The 23,670-nt window shown below is 41.7% G+C and overlaps 1 protein-coding gene and 1 long non-coding RNA gene across 5 annotated transcripts in view; one reads left to right on the forward strand and one right to left on the reverse strand.

The window, feature by feature from the left end:
- PREP (prolyl endopeptidase) overlaps positions 1 to 20,798 on the forward strand; it is a 140,439-nt gene extending 119,641 nt beyond the window's left edge. For both annotated transcript variants that reach the window (XM_057528035.1, XM_007190640.2), the window contains exons 11-15: positions 129 to 265; positions 1,398 to 1,492; positions 5,163 to 5,294; positions 16,411 to 16,567; positions 20,059 to 20,798. In XM_057528035.1, coding sequence (XP_057384018.1) covers positions 129 to 265; positions 1,398 to 1,492; positions 5,163 to 5,294; positions 16,411 to 16,567; positions 20,059 to 20,353 — 816 coding nt within the window. In that variant the 3' untranslated portion in view covers positions 20,354 to 20,798. The remainder of the gene's footprint in view (positions 1 to 128; positions 266 to 1,397; positions 1,493 to 5,162; positions 5,295 to 16,410; positions 16,568 to 20,058) is intronic.
- LOC103016563 (uncharacterized) overlaps positions 2,329 to 23,670 on the reverse strand; it is a 161,225-nt gene continuing 139,883 nt past the window's right edge. For all 3 annotated transcript variants that reach the window (XR_009005225.1, XR_009005226.1, XR_009005224.1), the window contains one exon: positions 2,329 to 2,555. This is a non-coding gene — a long non-coding RNA (uncharacterized LOC103016563). The remainder of the gene's footprint in view (positions 2,556 to 23,670) is intronic.

A 23,670-nucleotide genomic window follows, 5' to 3' on the forward strand; every position in this document is an offset into this window, starting at 1 on the left:
GGATTTTCACTGTGCTACTCTACATCTTGAAGAATTTACTACCTGTCTGTTTTTCCCATGTAAAAGCATGCAAGTGTTTGTTTACTCAGGAATGCTAAATCTAGCTGTTCTGCTTTCTTTTGTTCTAGGTTTTCTACCCTAGCAAGGATGGTACGAAGATTCCAATGTTCATCGTGCATAAAAAGGGCATAAAATTGGATGCCTCTCATCCCGCTTTCCTATACGGCTACGGCGGCTTCAACATATCTATCACACCCAACTACAGGTAAGCGTGGCACCTCGGAACTTCAGCATGTATCTGATCTTCTCCAGACAGTGAGGAGAAACCAGAGACTGGTCTACTGCCTCTGCACCTGAGCCCCATCCCCTTGGTCCCCACAGGGGAACCTGGATCAAGACAACACTGATTCCTGAGCAGAGCTCATCTTTGTTCATTTGTGCAACGAGTATTCGTTAAGCCTGCTCTGTGTTGGGAAGTGAGATGAGTGAGGAAGTGTCCTTACACCATTTTCTTCCCTGAACCAGTGGATATGCTGGTAGTTTCAGTAGAGACCATCCCGAGGTATAGGAAAAATGTTGAAGAGAGGACCACATGGGTGTATGGTCTGATCACCGACCTCAGACTCTCCTTTCCTCTGATCTTCAACATCCAGGAAATTAGCAGCCAGACCGTCTTGAGCCTCAGGTTGCAGAAGCCCACAGTTTCCCCAGTTACTAAAAGGAAGAGTGAATAAAGTTCAGAAATAGTTCTCAAAGCAAAATTAATTTTAGTTAACAGCAAACAGAAAAATAACCTCATTCAGTACTGTTAGGGTCAGAGTGGAAAGAGAGGGAGGAAAACATAAAAATCCAAACGTTTCTTCTGTTTATTTCTAGAAAACATTCTCCAGCCCTGGGCACTCCGTTCTTACTTTCTGGTCAGTGTGCCTGATCTCCTCTACCTCTCTCACACCTAGTTTCAACGTCTAAATTTCTGTAAAACTGGAAAATCTGTTTAAAATTCATATTTCAGAAGGAGCTTTCTTTTTTCCAACTTGAACAATCTGGAGAGAGATACTGGGAGAGATGGTAGCAGGGGCCATTACCGGGTGTGTAACAAGCACAGCACCATTCAGACCAGGGCTGTGTCACGTGGGCGGCAGTATTTTGGTTGCCAAGACAGTTGTTTAAAATGAGGTATACCGAATGCTCCTGAAAATGTATGAGCTTTGCAGTTCATCACTAGGCAGAAGTTGTAACATTTCACTTAAATCGAGCAATGTGAAAGTACCGGGCTTCCACGTAGATGACAGCACGTGCAGGGCATCTTCAGGGCTGCGGGTGCGGGTGTGGTGGAGGAGGACAGCGGTCCTCACTGGGCAGTGAGTGGCAGCTTAACTGTTTTTACCATCTCTCAGTGTGTCCAGGCTCATCTTTGTGAGACACATGGGTGGCGTCCTTGCAGTGGCCAACATCAGAGGAGGTGGGGAATACGGAGAGACGTGGCATAAAGGTGAGCTATTTTCTCTGCAGAAACACAAATATGGCATAGTCCAAGCCGAGGGGATTAGGGGCAGAAAAGGATGCTTCCAAACACATTGCAGGCACCATTCCCCCTTTCAATTTAAACAGCTCAGTCTTTTCACAGTTTATTTTCCTTTGCAGTCTATTTGAATGAAGGACGCCTTTTTCAGACGCATCTCCTACATACCATAATCAATTTTTTTTTTTGTAGCAATGTATAGGGTACATTTTTATCTATCAGTCACTGTCAGAAGCGAGTCTGGGGGATGCTTTTGGTATTTATTGTGTCTCCTCCTGTTAGCCTGGCTTTTACTGTTTAGCATTATTGGCTATCTTAAAACAGACTGCAAAAACAGGCCATTTTCTCTTAAAAGAAAAGAGCACTCTAAAATAGAGCTTCCACTAGTCCCAGTTTGGGCATCTTTTGCTTGCTTTCTCTGATCTTCCCAACATTGCTAAGAAATAGCATGCTTCTAGCGTTGTTGCTGGGACTCTAATAAAACCTGCACGTGATAGATAAACACAAGAACACAGCCATTTTTCTTTTCTGGTTTTAATGGCTCAGTCCCTGTTCTCTGGCCTCCTGAAGCATGTATTCTAGTTGATTGAGGAAACTGCTCCTATATTCAACTTTATTCCCCAGATTATCATTCTTTAAAAAAAAATATGGCAACCTTTATTTTTAAAGCCCCATCTCTTCCTTTTCTCTCTATGTGGAGCACACCCCGTCTCCCAGGCTTTTGTGTATCTGGAATGCATAGACTAACCAACAACTTGAAGAAGATGTTCTTCCCTTACCTTATTCCTGTGTTTGGGAGAGGAGGATGTGGGAAGCCACTTCACTCCCACCGGCTCCCTGCTTCTCCCCTCTCAACATCAGGCATCCTGTGTAAGACAGTCTGCGGGCACGAGGGCGGCCGCCCGGGCTCAGGCTTGGCCAGCAGCACGTGGTGAGGAGGCTCTTCTCCCGCAGTAGGAGCATCCGAGACCACCCTTCGGATCCATACGCCCACCTGTTCTTCTCTACCTGCTGAGGCCCAGGCTCTGGTTTTCTGCATCGATCAGATCAGCAAAGATGAGGGTAGAGCTGTAAAGGGCTTTTTTCATAAGTTACCTGTTAGATGTCAGGAGGCAGGAAAGGCCCAAGCCTAAATCCTCGGTCTTCAGCGTGCACCCCAAGGACTGATGTCAGACAGCAAACTATTTGAGCATCTTAGCAAGAGTGAGTGTCCCGGGCTTCCCTGGTGGCGCAGCGGTTGGGAATCTGCCTGCCAATGCAGGGGACACGGGTTCGAGCCCTGGTCTGGGAAGATCCCACATGCCATGGAGCAACTAGGCCCATGAGCCACAACTACTGAGCCTGCGCGTCTGGAGCCTGTGCTCCGCAACAAGAGAGGCCGCGATAGTGAGAGGCCCACGCACCGCGATGAAGAGTGGCCCCCGCTTGCCGCAACTAGAGAAAGCCCTCGCACAGAAACGAAGACCCAACACAGCCAAAAATAAATAAATAAATAGATAGATAAAAAAGTGAAATTCTTAAAAAAAAAAAAAGAGTGTCCCTAATGAACACATGGACCCCCAGCCTGCCAGCCATCATTGGGCCAGGTGTCATCCTTGAAGGCTTTATTGATTGTCACTGTATTTGAAACAGCATAGAATTCATTGTATCATTTTGACTTGGACCTGATATTAGAGTTTAATTACACTAAAATCATACTATGAAACTGTGATAGCAAGAGATGACTAAGAAAGGGGGAATAAAAGTAAAATCTCTACACACCTTATGTTGGATGTACATCCCAAATCCATATGCTAAGTCTGGACCCCCTGACTCGCCCAATTTCCTGGTTAAAAATGTTTAATGTACACACTTAAACACCCACCTGCACGGACTCCTGACCCAGTGGCCTTCTCCTCAAAGAACCCAAGTTCTTTGCCATAGAATTCCTCTGGTTCTCAGGTGTCCACCATGCTCTGGTAGGGAAGTGTGCCCTTGGTCTTGGTCAACTCTCTCATCTCTGTATTAATTATAACCAAGTTGTTATCCAGAAGTCTTGGGGGGAGGGGAGTTTGCAGCTTGACTGAAGCTAAAAGTTGATTACCTCTGTTTAGACTGATCATAAACTTTCTCCTAATTTAGGCAGTGAAAGGGCCTGAAATGGAACTTTTCTAGTTAGACCCTAGCATATTGAACCTCGATAAATCTAGATTCCATTCTGTTAATTGAGTTTAAAATTTAATGCTCTTCAAAAAATATAGTCATATACCCAAAATATTATTATTCCTGGAAACTAAGTAATCCTAGCCATCCTAATTCACCAATAATTTCTTATTAAAATCTTAATAACATTTGTTTTGATATGAAAAAATTTCTTCAGTAGCACTGCTTCATCTTTAATTGAATTTCTGCAAAAATGGTTAATCTCAAATACCTAATTAGATCTATGTCTGCTTTTTGTTCATTTCATTGGCAGTTATTTCAGACATCCATTCCTTTGTGGGCATGACTCTGACTTTTGGCCTTTACTTTTGGATATTACAAGGCCTTACAAATGTTCCTCTCTTTAAGTAGTTTCTTTGTTTGGCTCTACACTGGAATGGCTTCTAGATGAGAAAGCCCGGATTCTCTGAGGAGATGCTTGAAATCCTCTTCATTCAAGCCTAGAGAAACTAATGGGCTGCTCTGTGCAGCACCACGTCCCCACCTAATTCCTACCTAAGTTCTTTAAGTACCCATGGGCAAAGTCAGAGAGCTTCCTTCTCGTAATCACATCCCCACCTCAGACTCCTGCAGAGAGGAGGGGTGAGAAGTGCACCTCTCTGCACAGAGCACTTTCTTTTTTTTAAAAATTTATTTATTTTATATTTTATTTTTGGCTGCGTTGAGTCTTCATTGCTGCGCACGGGCTTTTCTCTAGTTCTGGTGAGCAGGGGCTACTCTTTGTTGTGATGCACGGGCTGCTCATTGCGGTGGCTTCTCTTGTTGTGGAGCGTGGGCTTCAGTAGTTGTGGCGTGCAGGCTCAGCAGTTGTGGCTCGGGCTCTAGAGCGCAGGCTCAGTAGTTGTGGCACACGGTAGTTGCTCCACGGCATGTGGGATCTTCCTGGACCAGGGATCGAAGCCGTGTCCCCTGAACTGGCAGGCAGATTCTTAACCACTGCGCCACCAGGGAGGTCCGTGCAGAGCACTTTCATCTTCCCAGGGAGGGGGCAGCGCGCTCATCCCCATTGTCACGTGCTGTGTGGAACTCGAGGACTGGACTCTGCTCTGGGTCTTGTGTCAGTTTTGAGTCTGGCTCCTCCCAAAACACAGGTTCTTTTTGTTGACATGCTTTCACATTTTCATTCTCATGGTTGTCTGACGTCATAACAGATCATCTCTTCCCTTTGGGGCATTTGCCTTTTAAGTTCTAAGAGGTTTTAGAAAAATACAAAGGCACCATATGGATTGGCAGTTGTGGCACTGATGATGGATTTCCACAACGCATAACAAAATTTAAACTGAGGCATTTTTCTAAAATGTAGTGTTAGTCCATTGTGTTTAAGTTGATCAGTAGTTGAAACTATGCCCTATCATCATTTGAATTTCCCTTAGGTTAAAATGTGATTTTTTTTTCTATGTTTTGTTAATTAACTATCTTTCACTTTGGCACATTGTAGGTGGTATCTTGGCCAACAAACAAAACTGCTTTGATGACTTCCAGTGTGCTGCTGAATATCTTATCAAGGAAGGTTACACATCTCCCAAGAGGCTGACTATTAATGGAGGTTCAAATGGAGGCCTCTTAGTAGGTGAGAACTGGGTTTTTTATTCATTGTACTTTACTAGTAAACTCTTGGAGTTTTCAGATACTCTGGTTTACTTTGGCTCATGGATGGGAGCAGTGGTACAGAAAAAGCAAAACCCATTTGTATTTTGGGCATCTAATTAATGACATTTGAAGACACAACTACTGACTCAACTCATCACAGCCTGAAAAGCCATTCCTCCTCCCTGTTCTGAGCTCTATTGGACTGGACCGCAATTCTTACCCTTCCCTCTCCCTCTCCCCACAGACTGGACCCACAGGTCTCTAGGGTTCAGTCAGCACATGACTGAGCCTAGTAACACACCTCTGACTGTGTTACCCAGAACTTGTAAGCTGTGATCATCACTAAACATTTGTTGAATACCTATGCCATGGGATGCTAGATGCTGTGGGTGCAGAGAAATAAGTCATGAAGGAAAATGAGGTACATGCAAAGATGGATCCACAGCTTCATAGTAATGAAATAGTTCACCCTTGCTGAGCACCTTGCCAGGCCCAGTGCTGAGCCCTTGACATGCACGTGGCCTGGGAGATGGGGGCAGGTATTATCCCCATTTTACAGAGGAGGACACTGGGGCACTGAGAGGTTGAGTAGCTTGCTAGTGTGATGGTAGTGCTGGGGTTGATGCTTAGCACCGTGGCTTCTGATTCTGCTCTTTTAACCTCTATGTGGCACTGCCTCTAAGTGCATTTTCCTAAATTTTGGTAGTTAATGAATTTTTACTTTGCTTTTTGTCTCTCAACAGTACTTAACATTGTAATGAAATTTACAGTGGTCCCGAACTTTGCTTGCTGGGTCCTACATCCAGTGTCATTAGGATACGAGGGGCCGTTGTACTAATGGAGAATAGCACAAATAGACTCAACCTGAAAAGCACATGTGACAATTTTTAGCTTTCAATCCACTGTTGTCAGGGGATCTTGACACATTCACTCTGTTTCCTTGTCTTTGAAATTTACTGACTTGTGTCAAAACCTGAATTCCTGTCCTTATTACTTCTTTACCCCAATGGAACATAGTCTTGAAAAAAACATTTTCCCAGGGAGGTAAAATATATATATGTCCAAATAATTTGTTTAAATTTGGAAAGCATAGAGATGTGGCTGAGATGGCAAAGTAGGAAAACCCCTGAGCTCACCTCCTTCCACCAGCACACCAAAATTACAACGATTTACAGAACTATGTATGAGAACAACCTGAAGACTAATAGAAAAGATTTTCCACAACCAAAGATATAAAGAAGGAACCACAATGAGATGGGTAAGGAGGGGCAGATGCACAGTACAGTCAAGACCCACGACCTCGGGCAGGCAAACCACAAATGGGAGGATAATAATAATTGCCGAGGTCCTTCCCAAGGAGAGAGGGGTTTGAGACCCACATCAGGCTCCCCAGTCCAGAGGTCCTACACCAGGAAAATGAGCCCCTAGAACATCTGGCTCTGAAGGCCAGCAGGGCTTACTTTGATGAGAGCCAGAGGGCTGTGGGAAATAGAGACTCCACTCTCAAAGGGTGCACACAAAATCTCACATGCTCTGAGTCCTGGCACAGAGGCAGTCATTTGAAAGGAGGCTGGTCAGATTCCCTTGCTAACCTTGAAGAGCCTCCCAGAGGGGCAGGAGGCAACTGGGACTCCTACTGGGGACACAGGTGCTGGTAGCAGACATTTTGGGGAACTCGTTCTACCACAGGGACACTGGTGCTGACAAGAACCATTCTGGATCCTCTCTCTGGCTATTAGCACTCCACCACCAGCAGACTGGCACCAGCTCTGGTCATGCAGAGATCAGGCCTTGCCTGTCAGCATGCCCAAAGTAGTTGGCCCTGCCACAACAGAAGGGCCCGTGCAGCCTACATAGGAGGCACCCCTAGAGCATGTAACTCTGGTCACCAGAGGGGAGTCTGCTGCTGGGCCCTACAGGATATCACCTATATTAAGGATACTTATCCAAGCTCAGAAAACATAACCAACCCACCTAATACACAGAAATAAACACAGAGAATTAGGCAAAATTAGAAGACAGAACTATGTTCTTAAACTAAGGAGCAAGATAAGACCCCAGAAAAAGAACTAAGCAAAGTGGAGATAAGTAATCTTATCCAATAAAGAGTTCAGGTAATGATTATAAAGATGCTTAACAAACTCAGGAGAAGAATGGATGAACACAATGAGACATTTAACAGAGTTAGAAAATATAAAGAAGAGCCAAAACGAGGTGAAGAATACAATAACTGAAATAAGAAATATACTAGTAGGAATCAACAATAGATTAGATGATACAGAGGAATGGATCAGAGACCTGGAAAACAGAATAGTGAAAATCATCCAAGCTGAACAGAAAAAACAATTCTAAAAAATGAGGATAGCTTAAGAGACCTCTGAGACAACACCAAGCAAACTAACATTCACGTTTTAGGGGTCCAAGAGGAGAACAGAGAGAGGGGCAGAGAACTTATCTGAATAAATAGCTGAAAACTTCCCTAACCTGGGAAAGGAAACAAACATCTAGGTTGAGGAAACACAGAGAGTCCCAAATAAGATGAACCCAAAGAGGTCCACACCCAGACAGAGACACTCTTAAAAGGAGCAAGAGAAAAGCAACTAGTTACTTATAAGGGAACTTCCATAAGACTATCAGCTGACTTTTCAGCAGAAACTCTGCAGGCCAGAAGGGAGTGGCACAATATATTCAAAGTGATGAAAAAACATACAATCAAGAATACACTACCTGGCGAGGCTATCATTCAGATCTGAAGGAGAGATCAAGAGTTGTACAGACAAGCAAAAGCTAAAAACAGTTCAGGACCACTAAACTGGCTCTAGAAGAAATGTTAAAAGGCCTTCTCTAAGTGGAAAAAAAAAGACCACAACTAGAAATATGAAAATTACGAAAGGAAAAAAAACTCATTATTAAAGGTAAACATAAAGATAGATCAGCTACTTACAAAGTCAGTAAGAAGTTTAAAAGACAAAGTAGTAAAATCATCTATATTCACAACAGTAGTTAAGTTGATACACAAAACAAAAAGTTTTAAAGTATGACATCAAAACATTAAATATGGCAGGGGGGAATATAAATGCAAGATTATTAGAAAGTGTTCAAACTTAAGAGATCATCAACTTAATCGCAAAGATATATAGGTGGTTATGTATGAGCCTCCTGATAACCAAAACCAAAAATCAATCGTAGATACACAAGCAAAAAAGAGAAAGTAATCCAAACATAACACTAAATATAGTCATTACATCACAAGGGAAGAGAGCAAAAAAGAAGGAACAAAAAAGAACTACAAAAACTACCAGAAAACAGTTTTTTAAATGGCAATAAGTACATACCTATCAACAATTAATTTAAACGTAAATGGACCAGATGGTCCAATCAAAAGATAGAATGGCTGAATGGATAATAAAATAAGACCCAACTATATGCTGCCTACAAGAGACTCACTTCAGATCCAAAGACAGACACAGACTGAAAGTAAGGGGATGGAAAAAGGTATTCTATGCAAATGGAAACAAAAAGGAAGCTGGGGTAGCAATACTCAGACAAAATAGATTTAGACAAAGTTTGTAACAAAAGACAAAGAAGAGCATTACATAATGATAAAGGGGTCAATACAAGAAGAGGATATAACATTCATAAATATTTATGCACCCAGGAGAAAAGGGAACCCTCCTACACTGTTGGTGGGAATATAAATTGGTACAACCACCATGGAGAACAGTACGGAGGTTCCTTAAAAAACTAAAAATAGAATATATGATCCAGCAATCACACCCTGGGCATATGTCTGGAGAGAACCATAATTCGAAGAGATACATGCACCCCAGTGTTCATTGTGGCACTATTTACAATAGCCAAAACACAGAAGCAACCTAGATGTCCATCGACAGAGGAATGGATAAAGACGACATGGTACATATATACAATGGAATATTACTCGTCCATAAAAAAGAATGAAATAATGCCATTTGCAGCAACGTGGATGGACCTACAGATTGTCAGACAGTGCAGTAAGTCAGACAGACAAATACCAATATGATATCACTCATATGTGGAATCCAAAAAGAAATGATACAAATGAACTTGTTTACAAAACAGAAGCAGATTCACAGATCTCAAAATCAAACTTATGGTTACTAGAGGGGAAAGGTGTGTGTGTGGGGGGGGATAAATTAGAAGTTTGGGATTAACAAATACACACTACTATATATAAAATAGATAATCAACAAGGACCTAATGTATAGCACAGGAAATTCTACTCATATTCTGTAATAACCTATATGGGAAAAGAATCTGAAAAAGAATGGATATACGTATATGTATAAATGAATCACTTTGCTGTACACCTGAGACTAACACAACACTGTAAAGCAACTATAATATAAAATAAAATTTTTAAAGATATTTATGCACCCAACATAGGAACACCTAAAGGTACACGGCAAATATTGACAGACATAAGGGAGAAGTCGAGAGTAAAACAATAACAGGGAACTTTAATACTCTACTTACATCAGTGGATAGATATTCCAGACAGAAAATCATTAAGGAAATACTGGCTTTAAATGACACATTAGATCAGATGGACTTTAAGAACATTCCACCCAAAAGCAGCAGAATACACATCCTTTTCAAGTACACATGGAACATTCTCCAGGATAGATCATGCTAAGCCACAAAACACGTCTGACTAAATTAAGAAGATTAAAATCACATCAAGCATCTTTTCCAACCACAACAGTATGAGATTAGACACCAACTACAAGAAAAAAAACTGCAAAAAACACATGGAGGCTAAACAATATGCTACTAAACAACCGGAGGTGGGGGTCACTGTTAAATCAAAGAGGAAATTTTAAAATACCTGGAGACAAATGAAAGTGGAAACACAATGATTCAAACTCAATGGGATGCAGCCAAAGGAGTTTATAGCATTATAAGCCTGCCTCAGGAAACAAGAAAAATCTCAATCTAACCTAACACCTAAAGTAACTAAAATAATAATGATCAGAGCAATAATAAAGACTAAAAAACAATAGAAAAGATCGATAAAACTAAGAGCTGGTTGTTTGAGAAGATAAAAAAAGATAAACCTTTTACCAGACTCATCAAGAAAAACAGAGGGCCCAAAGAAAATCAGAAATGAAAGAGAAGAAGTTACATCAAACACCACAAAAATGCAAAGGATCATAGGCGATTACTATGACTAATTATACACAATAAAGTGGACAATCTAGAAGAACTGGATAAATTCCTAGAAACTTACAATCTCCCAAGACTGAATCAGGCAGAAATAGAAAGTATGAACAGACCAATTACCAGTAATGAAGTTGAATCAGTAATATATATTAAAAAAAAAAAAACTCCCAGCAAACGAAAAGTCCAGGACCAGATGTCTTCACAGGTGAATTCTACAGAACATTTAGAGAAGAGCTAACACATATCTTCTCAAACTCTTCTGGAAAACTGAAGAGAAAGGAGCACATCTGAACTCACTTTACAAGGCCAGCAGCATCGCCCTGATACAAAAACCAGACAAAGACATCACAAAAAAAGGAAATTACAGGCCAGTATCACTGGTGAACACAGATGTAAAAATCTTCAAAGTATTAGCAAACCAAATTCAACAACACATTAAAAGGATCATACACTACGATCAAGTAGGATTTATCCCAGGGATATAAGGATGGTTCAACATCTGTAAATCAATCAGTGTGATACACCACATTAACAAATTGAAGAATAAAAACCATATGATCATCTCAATAGATGTGGAAAAAGCTTTTGACAAAATTCAACATCCATTTGTGATTAAAAACTCCTAGCAAAGTGGGTATAGAGGGACATACCTCAACATAATAAAGGCCACGTATGACAAGCCCACCACTAACATCACACTCAACAGTGAAAAGCCAAAAGCATTTCCTCTAAGGTGAGGAACAAGACAAGGATGCTCACTCTCACCACTTCTATTAACATTGTATTGGGAGTCTTAGCCCCAGCAATCAGACAAGAAAAAGAAATAAAAGGAATTCAAATTAGAAGAGAAGTAAAACTGCCACTGTTTGCAGATGACATACTATTTACAGAAAATCCTAAAGATGCCACCAAAGAACTAATAAATGAATTCAGTAAAGTTGCAGGATACAAAATTAATATACAGAAATCTGGATTTCTGTACCTTAACAAACTATCAGAAGGAGAAATTAAGAAAACAATCCCATTTAAAATTGCATCAAAAAGAATAAAATACCTAGGAATAAATCTCACCAAGGAGGTGGAAGACCTGTACACTGAAAACTGTAAGACACTGATGAAATCGAAGATGACACAAATTAAAAGATGTGCCATGCTCATGGATTTGAAGAATTAATATTGTTAGAATCATGCTACTCCCCAATGTACAAGAGTCAGTGCAGTCCCTATCAAAATACCAATGGCATTTTTCACAGAACTAGAACAAATAATTCTAAAATTTATTTGGAAACACAAAAGACCCCAAATAGCCAAAACGGTCTTGAGAAAGAAGAACAAAGCTGGAGGTATCATGCTCATTGATTTCAAACTATACTACAAACTGTAGTAACCAAAACAGTATGGTACTGGCACAAAAACAGACATACAGATCAACGCAACAGAATAGAGAACCCAGAAATAAACCCACACATATATGGTCAGTCTAAAACAGAGGAAGAGGGGGAGGGGGTGAGATGTGACAGGGTGAGAGAGAGGCATGGACATATATATACACTAACAAATGTAAAATAGATAGCTAGTGGGAAGCAGCCGCATAGCACAGGGAGATCAGCTCGGTGCTTTGTGACCACCTAGAGGGGTGGGATAGGGAGGGTGGGAGGGAGGGAGATGCAAGAGGGAAGAGATATGGGAACATATGTATAACTGATTCACTTTGTTATAAAGCAGAAACTAACACACCATTGTAAAGCAATTATACTCCAATAAAGATGTTTAAAATAAATAAATAAATAAATAAATAAAACAGAGGAAGGAAGAATATACAATGGGGAAAAGACAGCCTCTTCAGTAAATGGTATTGGGAAACCTGGACAGCTCCATGCAAAAGAGTCAAACTGGACTGCTTTCTCACATCATATGTGAAAATAAACTCAAAAAAATATTTAAATGTAAGAACTGAAACCATAAAACTCTAAGAAAACACAGTACACTCTTTGACATTGGTCTTCACAAAATTTTTTTGGGTATGTCTCCTCAGGCAAGGGAAACAAAAGCAAAAAACCAATAGGACTATAACAACCTAAAAAGCTTTTGCACAGTGAAGAAAACTATCAACAGAATGAAAAGACAACCTACTGAATGTGAGAAGATATTTACAAACAATATATCTGATAAGAGGTTAATGTCCAAAGTATCCAAAGAACCCATACAACTCAACATCAAAAACAAACAACTCAATTAAAAAATGAGCAGAGGACCTGAATAGACATTTTTCCAGAGGAGACATACACATGGCCAATAGACACATGAAAATATGCTGAACATTACTAATCATCAAGGAAATGCAAATCAAAACCACAATGAGATACCACCTCACACCCGTCAGTATGACTAGTGTCAAAAGGACATCAAATAACAAGTGTTGACAAGGATGCAGATAAAAGGGAACCCTCATGCACTGGTGGGAATATAAACTGGTTACAGCCACTATGGAAAGCAGTATGACGTTTCCTTAAAAGTTAAAAATAGAACTACTGCATGATTCAGCAATTCAACTTCTGAGTTTATTTCCAAAGAAATCAAAACCACTAATTCAAAAAGATATGTACCCCTATGTTCACTGCACCATTATTCACAGTTGCTAAGATATGAAAGCAACCTAAGTGTCCACTGATAAATTAATGGATAAAGGAGATGTGTATATGTGTGTATAATAATACATACAGTAGAATATTACTCAGCCATATAAAAAAGAATGAAATCTTGCCATTTGCAAGAACATGAATGGACCTAGAGGGTGTTTTGCTAAGTGAAGTAAGTCAGACAGAGAAAGACAGATACCATATGATTTCGCTTATATGAGGAATCTAAGAAACAAAACAATTGAACAAACATAAAATAAACAGACTCATAGATATAGAAAACAAACTAGTGGTTGCCAGAGGGGAGTCGGGTGGGGAGATGAGTGAAATAGATGAGGATGATTGAGAGGTCCAAACTTTGTTATAAAAATATCACAGAGATATAATGTACAGATAACATAGGGAATATAGTCAATAATATTTAATAATTTTGTGTGATGACAGATGGTAAATAGACTTATCATGGTGATCACTTTGTGATGTATAAAAATACCGAATCACTGACTTACACCTGAGACTAATATGTTTTAAGTCAGGTATACTTCAATTTAAAAAAGGAAGAAAGAAAGAAATGGAGGGACTTCCCTGGCGGTCCAGTGGTTAGGACTCTGCACTTCCACTGCCAGGGGCCTGGGTTCCATCCCTGCTCTGGTCGGGGAACTAAGATCCCACAAGTCGTGTGGCTTGTGGAAAGAAATTGAGAAAGGAGATGGATAATATTCTTAAATACCGAATAACTACAAATTTGATTTGTTCACTCGACAAATATTTATAGAGCACCAAGAAGTGCTGGGCATTTTCCCAGATACTGGGCATATGTCAGCAAACGAAAGAGACAACAGTTCTGCCTTCATGGAGCTTTCGTTCCAGTCAGAGGAGGCAGACGATATGCCCGAGGCCAGCAGTGGGCCCCAGAGGCCCATGTCTGTGGCTGGGCACAGAGAGCAGGGGAGAGAGATGGGAGAGGTTAGGGGTGGGGGGAGGCCAGACCAGGCAGGACCTCGTGGCCCGTGCAGAGAGCATGGTTTACTCTGTGAAATGAGAAGCCTTTGGGGGAGTTTTGAGCAGAGAAGTGTCATGATTTGACATGTTTTTTTAAAATCGGGATCATGCATTGATCCCGTTACTGTGTAAGGGTAGACAGAAGGGGAGGCAAGGGCAGAAAAGCAGGAACCCAGGTAGGTGGCTTCTGTCCCAGGGAGAGAAAATGGTGGCTTGGACCTGGGTGTGGCGATGGAAGTAGTGACAAGTGGTCTGATTCTGGGTATATTTTGAATTTGAGCCCACTGAATTTGCATATGAATTAAATATGAAGTGTAAAAGAAAGAAGAACTAAGGGTGAATCTAAAATTTTTAATGGGAAAGGACGTTGAAAATACCATCTGATTTCAGTAGTGGGAGAATTGTGTTGTAACTTACTGGTTCATCCAATAAAACTCCATTTTATTTTTGGAGTTTTATATTCAGGAATTCATTTATGCCTTTTAACAAACTAGGTCCTTTAAGGGACCTTCAGAGACGGAGTTCCTCCATCAGGATGCTGAGATGCTTATTTAAAAGAGCAGATTCCAGGTTCCTGCGCCTCCCACCTCTGAGTGGGAGAAAAGGATCTGCAGGGGTAGGACTCAGGATTCAGTATCATGAATAAGCACTGAAATCAGAACTGGGGTGGGAACAGTTTTTTGTGAGAGGCAGGAAAAGTTCACATCCCTTGACTAACTCCTAGTCATGCCAGCTTTGATCTTACTTCCTCCCAAAGCCTCCCGAACTTCCGTACACTGGCCTATGCCCTACTTCCATAGCACCCGTATTTTCTCAACAGTAGTGATTGCCACACTATAATTGCCTGTTCACTTCTTTATCTTTCCCACTAAATTATTCACTGACATATCCCCAGGCGTAGTGCCAGGCACATGGCAGGTGTTCAATAAACATTTATTGAATTTTCCAAAAAATAAGGTTTTAAGTGTACAAAGAAGAGTATTTTTACAACAGGACAAGAAGGTGTGTCAATATCGGTTAGAGCTCTGAGCTGGGTTTTAGGCCCTATTCTGCTTTGGGCTGTATGAGCCATTTCTGCTCACAACAATTCTGATGCCAAACGTGGGAAGGGGGGCATACCACCCCAACCAATTCTCCAACTCTCCATACACCAACTGGGTGTCTTACAATTCAGTTCAATTCTGACACTACCCTGAGTTAGCACAGACCCAGAAGGGTAAGGGCTCAGTCCCATAGGGCTGCCCCCACTGCAGACACCAATCACAAGTTCTGGACCTCCCATGCTTCTGACTCACAGCTATAAATTGGGGGTTCCCATGTCCCCCTCCTCTTTCCTTACGTTTACCAGTTTGTTATAAGGGATAGAACTCGGCAACAGTCAGATGGAAGAGACGTATAGGATAAGGTATGGGCGGGCAGGTGCATGCAGAGCCCCCATACTCTGTTAGCGCACCACCGTCCCAGCGCCTCCCTGTGTTCACCACCCTAGAAGCTCTCCAAATTTCATTGTTTGGTGGATTTTATGGAAGTTCTATTATGCAGGCAAGATTGATTAAATCAATAGCCGTTAATCACTAACTTGATCTCCACCCCCTCTCCTCTGCCCAGAGGTCAGGGGTGGGACCAAAAGATCCAATCCTCTTATCACATGGTTGGTTCCTTGGGCAACCAGCTCCCATCCTGAAGCTATCTAGGGACCCACCAAGAGCCACCTCATTAGCATGAACTCAGATACGGTTGAAAGGGGTTAGTTATGAATTATGAAAGACACTCCTCTCACCCTGTCACTCAGGAAATTCCAAGGGTTTTAGGAGCTCTGTTCTAGGAACTGGGGACAAAGACTAAACAGGTATTTCTTATTGTGTCACGATATCACAGGCTAGTTTTGAGACCCTGAACAAGTTCGTTAGCCTCCTGCATCACCTGTGAAAGCAACTGGGGATGGGAGGAGGGGACACAGGTCTTACAGAAAGTCCTAGAGGTTTTCATGTAATGTTCCTCCACTGAGATTCACTTTGAGGAGTAAATCTCTACTACTGATGACAATACCCACCCCTCCGATATATTGGAAGGAGGGGGAAAAGCTTGTGGGCTGTTGGGCAAGTGATTTTCTGATGGTTTCTTTCTGTGCTCTTGGAAAAAAGACAACCAGGGTTCTGAAAGCATTTAAGTGTTGTTTTGTTCTGTTTTGGTTTTGCTTATTACATAGATGTTTAATGATGGACCACCTCCCTTTTCTATCTTGATTTTTAGCTGCATGTGCAAATCAGCGTCCTGACCTCTTTGGTTGTGTTATTGCCCAAGTTGGAGTAATGGACATGCTGAAGTTCCATAAATACACTATTGGTCACGCCTGGACCACTGATTATGGGTGCTCAGACAACAAACAACACTTTGACTGGCTCATCAAGTAAGGTTTTAAGTCATATTGACATATTTGTGTTGCTAACAATTTGATACCAGAATACTGAACATAGTCAAAAGGATAAATGTTTGACTCCATGCCCTTCAATATCTCATATTTGCATGTAATTTACTGCAAAAGTAGGCAAGTGGTGGGAATACCTGTCTTCCTGGTTTTGGTCTGGTCTTTAACAAAAACAACAAACTACAAAGATGTGATGGGCAGAATTTTAAAGGTGGTTCTCCAGGATTCCTGTCCCCTGGTTCTTCAGTCAACCACTAATCTAGGTACTTCTGTGAAGGGACTTTGCAGATTAAATTAAGGTTACTAATCAGCTGACCAGGATAAGGAGATTATCCTGGATTATCGAGTGGCCCAATCTAATGACAAACCCTTAAAGGCAGAGCACTTTCTCTGGTGGGAGTCGGGGATGCAGCAGAAAGGGAGATGAGAGAGATTGGACGCATGAGGAGGACAGGAGAACTAGAGCCACCATTGCTGGCTTTGAAACTGAAGGAAGGGGGGCCTGTTCGACCTGAGATCAACCCCAACCAACAGCCATCAAAGAAACAAGGACCTCAGTCCTACAGCCACATGGAACTGAACGCATTCTGCCAACAGCTGGAATGAGTCTGGAAGTAGATTTTTTTCTAGAACTTCTTGATAAGTGCCCAGCTAGCCAACACCTTGATTTCAGCCTTGAGAGAGCCAGAGAACCCAGTTGAGCCAAGCCAGACTTCTGACTTATAGAACTGTGAGATAAGAAATCCATGTTGTTTTTAAAAGCTGCTAAATTTGTGGTAATTTGTTAATGCAGCAATTAAAAAATAATTTTTTTAAAAAGTCATTATAACTTACATAAATGTGGGATTTCTTTTTCTAAATTAAGAAATAAGGAAATGAAGAGGAATATATGCAAGAACAGTTAAACTTTTTTTGTGCTCTCAGTATAACCTCATATATTTGTAACTACAAGTTGCATTACTGAAATATTCGTATCCCTCAACACTTTGGCGATAACAGTGAGAAAATGGCAAACATTTAGATTCTCAAGACTGCAAGCTACATTCTTTTTTGGCTCTTCACTCTCTTTACTTCCCACATGTAGGGGTTTTTGGATTTTTACCAGCAGTATTTAGGAATTACTCTTGGAATAGCACCAGCAGCTTATGTCCCCTCTCCCCAGTCTTCTCAGTCAATTATAAATTTTGATACAGTAATTTCTGAAGTCAGGTTTTTTCCTTCATTTGATGTGCTTTGTATGGTTAGCTCTCCACTTAGAAATTCAGCTAAAATGACTTGAATTTTTTTAATAATACTTTTAAACTACTCAATTCTGTTCTGTAGGAGGGGGAAAGTTTAACTTTTAAAATACACAAGTAGCCTCACTGACACATCCTGGTGAAAGCTGAATATTTGAAGAAGCCATAGTTCCAATTAACCTTAAGAAAATATGCACTTAGGGGGATAAGTCCCATTTAAACTCAGTTGAAAATACTGAGTTAATTGTATATTGAAGGCAACAAAATATTTGCTGGAACCTGATACTTCTAAAATTAAATTTGAAAGCAAAAAAAGAGTTCTAAATATTTTTTCTCTCAAGATGTCCGTGATATTCCTATTTCAGACTTTAATTTTTTAACCTAGCACCCACAGAGCTGTATTTTCCTCTTACTTGCTACTCCTAATGAGCAGAGAGCTCAATCCAGTATATTGAAGGGGGTCCCCCACGCCCCCCAAAATTTAAATTTCCAAGTTTGTGAATGGCTGAGAAAAATAAAGCCTAACAGACTTTTTTTTCTACAGAACTTCTCAGAGTCTTGAATATATAAATGTGGCACGTGAATCTTGAGGTGGGGAGAGGCATTATTAGTAGGCAGAGTTTCCAGACTTGTTTTCCCATAGAACTAACCCTTATCTGGAGGACTGGGGTTGATCCAGAAATACTCTGCAATGAGATCAGAAAACAGATCCATTGGCACCCCCATCTTATCTATTAGGAGACTAAACCCCAGAAGGTTTTAGTCTTAGCTTGGTTAACTGAGTAGAAATTTTACTATTTTTGCCTATTTACCCTCCAAAATAAAACTCTACTAAAATAGTTTATTTAATTCATTAATACTGAACACTTCGGAAAACATGACACCCATATGGACTAAAATGTAAAGAAAAAATATCCAGAGATGTCTTTCACTTAACTATTATCAATCAGTCGCTGTTTAATTTGATTGTACTTATGTTCTTAAAAACCTTTCTGTTAACTGGAAACTTATGTTGTGCTGCAGAAGGTGTCTCCTCCACTAACCTTCTCACCATTGGCCAAAGGCAGTTTCTTTCTGCCGGACTGTGAGCCAGCAGGGGGTCAGCGGCTCAGGTTCCCTGGTTTCAGGCAGGAAGCTAGGCCCCCAGGGGACCCGTGGTCTTCTTCAGACTGCCAAGCTGAGCTCAGAATAAAGGTTTTATAGGTACTAAACAGGCAAAAAGCTGCTGTACGCTGTGGATTTCAAGTTCTTAAACAAAAGAAAGGCTTGCACCCATTCTATTCACAATCAGTGATTTAAAAGAACCATCAGGGGGCTTCCCTGGTGGCGCAGTGGTTGAGAATCTGCCTGCCAATGCAGGGGTCACGGGTTCGAGCTTTGGTCTGGGAGGTTCCCACATGCCGTGGAGCAACTAGGTCCGTGAGCCACAGCTACTGAGCCTGCGCGTCTGGAGCCTGTGCTCCGCAACAAGAGAGGCCGCGATAGTGAGAGGCCCGCGCACCGCGATGAAGAGTGGCCCCCGCTTGTCACAACTAGAGAAAGCCCTCGCACAGAAACGAAGACCTAACACAGCCATAAATAAAATAAATAAATAAATAAATAAAGAGTAACTGTAGTACCATGTACAAAAAAAAAAACAATCAGCATGATAGGGGTAGGGAATTAAGAGATACAATCTACTTATGTATAAAATGAAGCTACAAGGATATATTGTACAGCACTGGGAATATAGCCAATATTTTATAATAACTTTAAATGGAATATAATCTATAAAAATATTGAATCACCTGAAACTAATATTGTAAATCAACTATACCTCAATTAAAATCTTTTCATGTAAAATATAAACAAAGGGACAGTCAGTCCACTTTGTAGCAGTGAAAAAGTCAGTCTGAAGAATATGAAAATATTCACCTCAAGACAGTCAGTATGCACATACTTTGGGTTGTTTCAACAGCCCTGTTTCTTTCTTACACGGGCTTCCAAAGTGGGAGCGAAATAAACGACACAGATCCCCAGCTTCCAATAGCCCTGGCCATTCACAGCCCAAACGGTGATGTAACTTAGTCTGCAGTGGTCACCCATGGACCAGTTGGCTGCAGTCCTCACTGCCGGTGACGGTAGGCGGGCAGACGACGCAGGTCACTATGCCCACCGGTCCCCCTGATTATCCTAGTGGACACACACAACTCTCATTTTGATATCCGGCCTCATCAAAGTGCCTTTGCCTTTCAGATATTCTCCACTGCACAACGTGAAGCTACCAGAGGCAGACGACATCCAGTACCCGTCCATGCTTCTCCTCACTGCGGACCATGACGACCGCGTGGTCCCGCTTCACTCCCTGAAGTTCATTGCCACCCTTCAGTACCTGGTGGGCCGCAGTCGGAAGCAGAACAATCCCCTGCTTATCCACGTGGACACCAAGGCAGGCCACGGGGCTGGGAAGCCCACAGCCAAAGTAATAGAAGAAGTGTCAGACATGTTTGCATTCATAGCGCGCTGCCTGAACATCGACTGGATTCAGTAAATGGCATTTCCCACTCCCTCTGACCACTGCGGAAAACCTCAAGGGCTCTCACACCATTAAAACCGAGAAACCACTGGGCGTAATGCCTCCCCACACGAACACTGTTCCTGCACTCACGGACTGCAGATGAACAGAACTGCCGTGGGAATTTTATCTTTTCTAGGCTTCTCCTTTTTAGCAGGCCCTTGGCGTTTCTTTTTCCACCCTGTGCAGGCACATATTTTAAAAGGAAAAAAAGGCATGTTCGGATAAATAGCTAATGGCAGCCAACACATTGTGAATATTAGATTGCTGAATTCAGAGTCATGGTCAGGCATACTTCATATAGAGCACCTCAGTGAAACTTGCTTCTCTAACTATAACCAATATACCTTTACATAAATGTGAGACTTGTTCTCCTGAAAAAGACTTCTTTGCAACAATAATAAATGTTATTTAAGAATGAGAGGCTTTATTTCTGGTTCCTTTGTGTTGAGGAGCAACCCCAGAAGTGCAGTCATTCTGCACTGTGTCCCGTCACTTGTCTGTGGGAATAAGCGATGAAGTCGTCATAGACTGTAAGCACTGCACGGAGGCGGAGTGCGTCCATCTAGCTCCCTTGTTTATGGTGAGGAAGCTATTAGAGGTGGCTTACTGTCTTTCTTACATATTAACCACTCAGCCAGCTGATCGTCTCGTCAGGGGCTCTTTTGGTTTGGATGCCTCCTAAAAATCAGTGGACCTGAAACTTCAGATTATTCACCTATTTGTCTGTCTGTCAGTTTGGTTACAAAGTATTCGTGGAAATCAGAGTACCTAGGATTCTAAAACTAAGAGACCACATGAGTGAACTATCCAAATTCATCTTACAATTAGAAATTTCAGCATTTGCCAAGCAGTTCTTCCCCCCATAGACCACTTCCTGGAAATAAAAATAGTCATACTTTAAAAAGTGTGTCTCCCCAGCCTTAAATCGTTAAGAGGAGGATACATCATTCCTCAAACTTGTCCATAAAAAAAAAAAAAAAAATTCAGGCATTTAACATTTTATGAAATACTATTCCTTTGGGTATCAGTTTGGGAGGTGGTGATCTAATTTATGAGAAAAAAACCCAGCTTCTTCTTCGTCTTGCTTCATGAGATATCACAAAAATTACTTACTATTTTGTATAAAGTATTTTAACCTTACAAAATTAGTTTAAAAGATTACTTCATTAATCTAATAGCTTGTTCTTTTCCAGGTAAGTGCTATTTTCCAAATCATACATGCCTGTGCTTCTCTTGAGACCTCTACCTCTCAAACTGTGGTCTAAAGTTAGACACACTATTTTCTGTCCAGCTTATCACTACATACAAGCTCAGCTGAAAGGTGGATACATGGTTTGGCTTTTCTCTTCTACAGTTATGTTTTCTATCACTGTTGGTTTAAATAAGCACTGTATATAATGCAGCTGTCATTGAACATATGATTCATTATGAGCCCCTCCACCCAATCCCTGGAGAAGTATGCCACTAGCTAGCAGTGCATGCAGGGGTTGACACCACCATCATCTACCTGGAGAGAAGCTAACACTAGCTAAATGCCATGTAACTGCTGACCAGCATGACAGGAAAAAAAAAAAAAATGTATTTGTCTAGATAAGGCAAAGGCAGCCTTTATCCTAGACCAGCTGGGTCATTTGAGGTGCAGACAGCTGAGTTGTACGCATTCAGTCCAGAGCATTTGCAAGTTTGCACAGAATCCAGCTACACTTTCCCACTGAGGTTTTCTACTTAGCAGCAGAAAGTGGAAGTACAGTGTGTAGAGTCTCAGCTTCAAGAGAAATCAGGACCAGGTTCAAGTCCCAACTGTCATTTAGTCACTGGTGATTATGAGGAATAAACAAGCTAATATACTTACACGCGCCTAGCGTATAATTGGACTCCAATTGGGAGTTTTCTTTCCCAAGCTAATTTTCATATCGAGATTTTAGCTGGACAACTGAGCGCACAGACTGAAGGTAGCTTTTTTACACCTTAAACATTGGACGACTTAGAGGTTGGGCTCCTCCCCAGATCTCAGAGTGTCTTTCTTACTAGATGCCACCCTCCTCTGTATCCTGTGCTCTGCCCCTCTGCTCTGTCTTATGCTGCTGTCTGGTGTTTTGAGGAAAAAAGCTGCATATGCTGCCCAGGTGGTCTAACTGCCTTGTCACAGGGCCTTGCAAACATGCCACAGAGCATTTGCTACCTTAGTAAGATAAAGTCACATTTGCGATGTTTAATATGTACACACCTGGAATATTGTAAAACTTTGCAATTAGTCATGTTTCCTAATACTCCCACTAAAGCTTAGGCAGTTACACACACATGGTGCTGCCAGTATGAAAGGTTACATTTCAGCTAAGAAAGTCTGTCACCAAATTCGCCATATTTATCAGATAATTTTACCAGCCTCAGGGATTTCCCTGGGCAGACCGCATAGCCAGTGCCCAGAAGGCTTACAGAGCCTCAAAGATGAGTTAAGGCCAGACTGGAAAGCTGTAAGGGGGGCTGTAAAAAAAGCGAAGGTCAGACTATAAGGGGGTAGTCAGGAAGGCCAGTGGGATGAGGGCTGAGGCCAATGAATAAGGACCATTTAGCTGTATTTTGCATCCATTCATATGCTAGGGGCTGCGAGTGCAAAGAGAAAAAGTCCTACCCTGATGAAGTTGAGACTCCAGCGGGAGGAAACAGGTGATAAACTATGTCCTCGGTCCCCTGTGCTCTAAGCTTTCTGTGTGTGTGGATATGTTTGTCCTCAAGCAACCTTATAAACCATGTGCTACCCTTACCCCCATTTGGGAAAGGCCCAAGTTCACCAGCCAGGAAGTAAGCAGGCAGGGCGATTAACCCTGGCAGCAGGACCCTGGAGACGGCACTCTTACCCACTAGTCTAGTAAGAAGACAAAAAAGCAAGAGGCTTCCCATTCAAGATGGTGACTAGGAAGGTCCTGAACTTACCTCCTCTCATGGACACAGCTAATCGACAGCTGCATACAGAACAATGCGCTTTGAAAGAAACCCAAAAACTAGGTGAGCAACTCCTACACATGAGGTGAAAGAGAAGAAACCCACATGGAACCGGGTAGAAGAGGCTGAGACACAATCTCACGATACACCCCACCCCTGACACAGCCACCCACAGTCAGGAGGGGACCCACAACTCCGAGCTTCTCCATGAGAAGCAAAGGGTTTGGACCTCACATCTGGCACCCCAGCATTTAAGACTTGCATCTAAGAGACGAGCCTCCAAAATATTTAGCTTTGAAAGCCAACAGGGCTCGCATCCATGAGACCCACCAAGATATAGCAAACAA

This window comes from Balaenoptera acutorostrata, chromosome 14 (genome assembly GCF_949987535.1).
Source record: "Balaenoptera acutorostrata chromosome 14, mBalAcu1.1, whole genome shotgun sequence".
In the NCBI taxonomy this organism is placed as follows: domain Eukaryota; kingdom Metazoa; phylum Chordata; class Mammalia; order Artiodactyla; family Balaenopteridae; genus Balaenoptera; species Balaenoptera acutorostrata.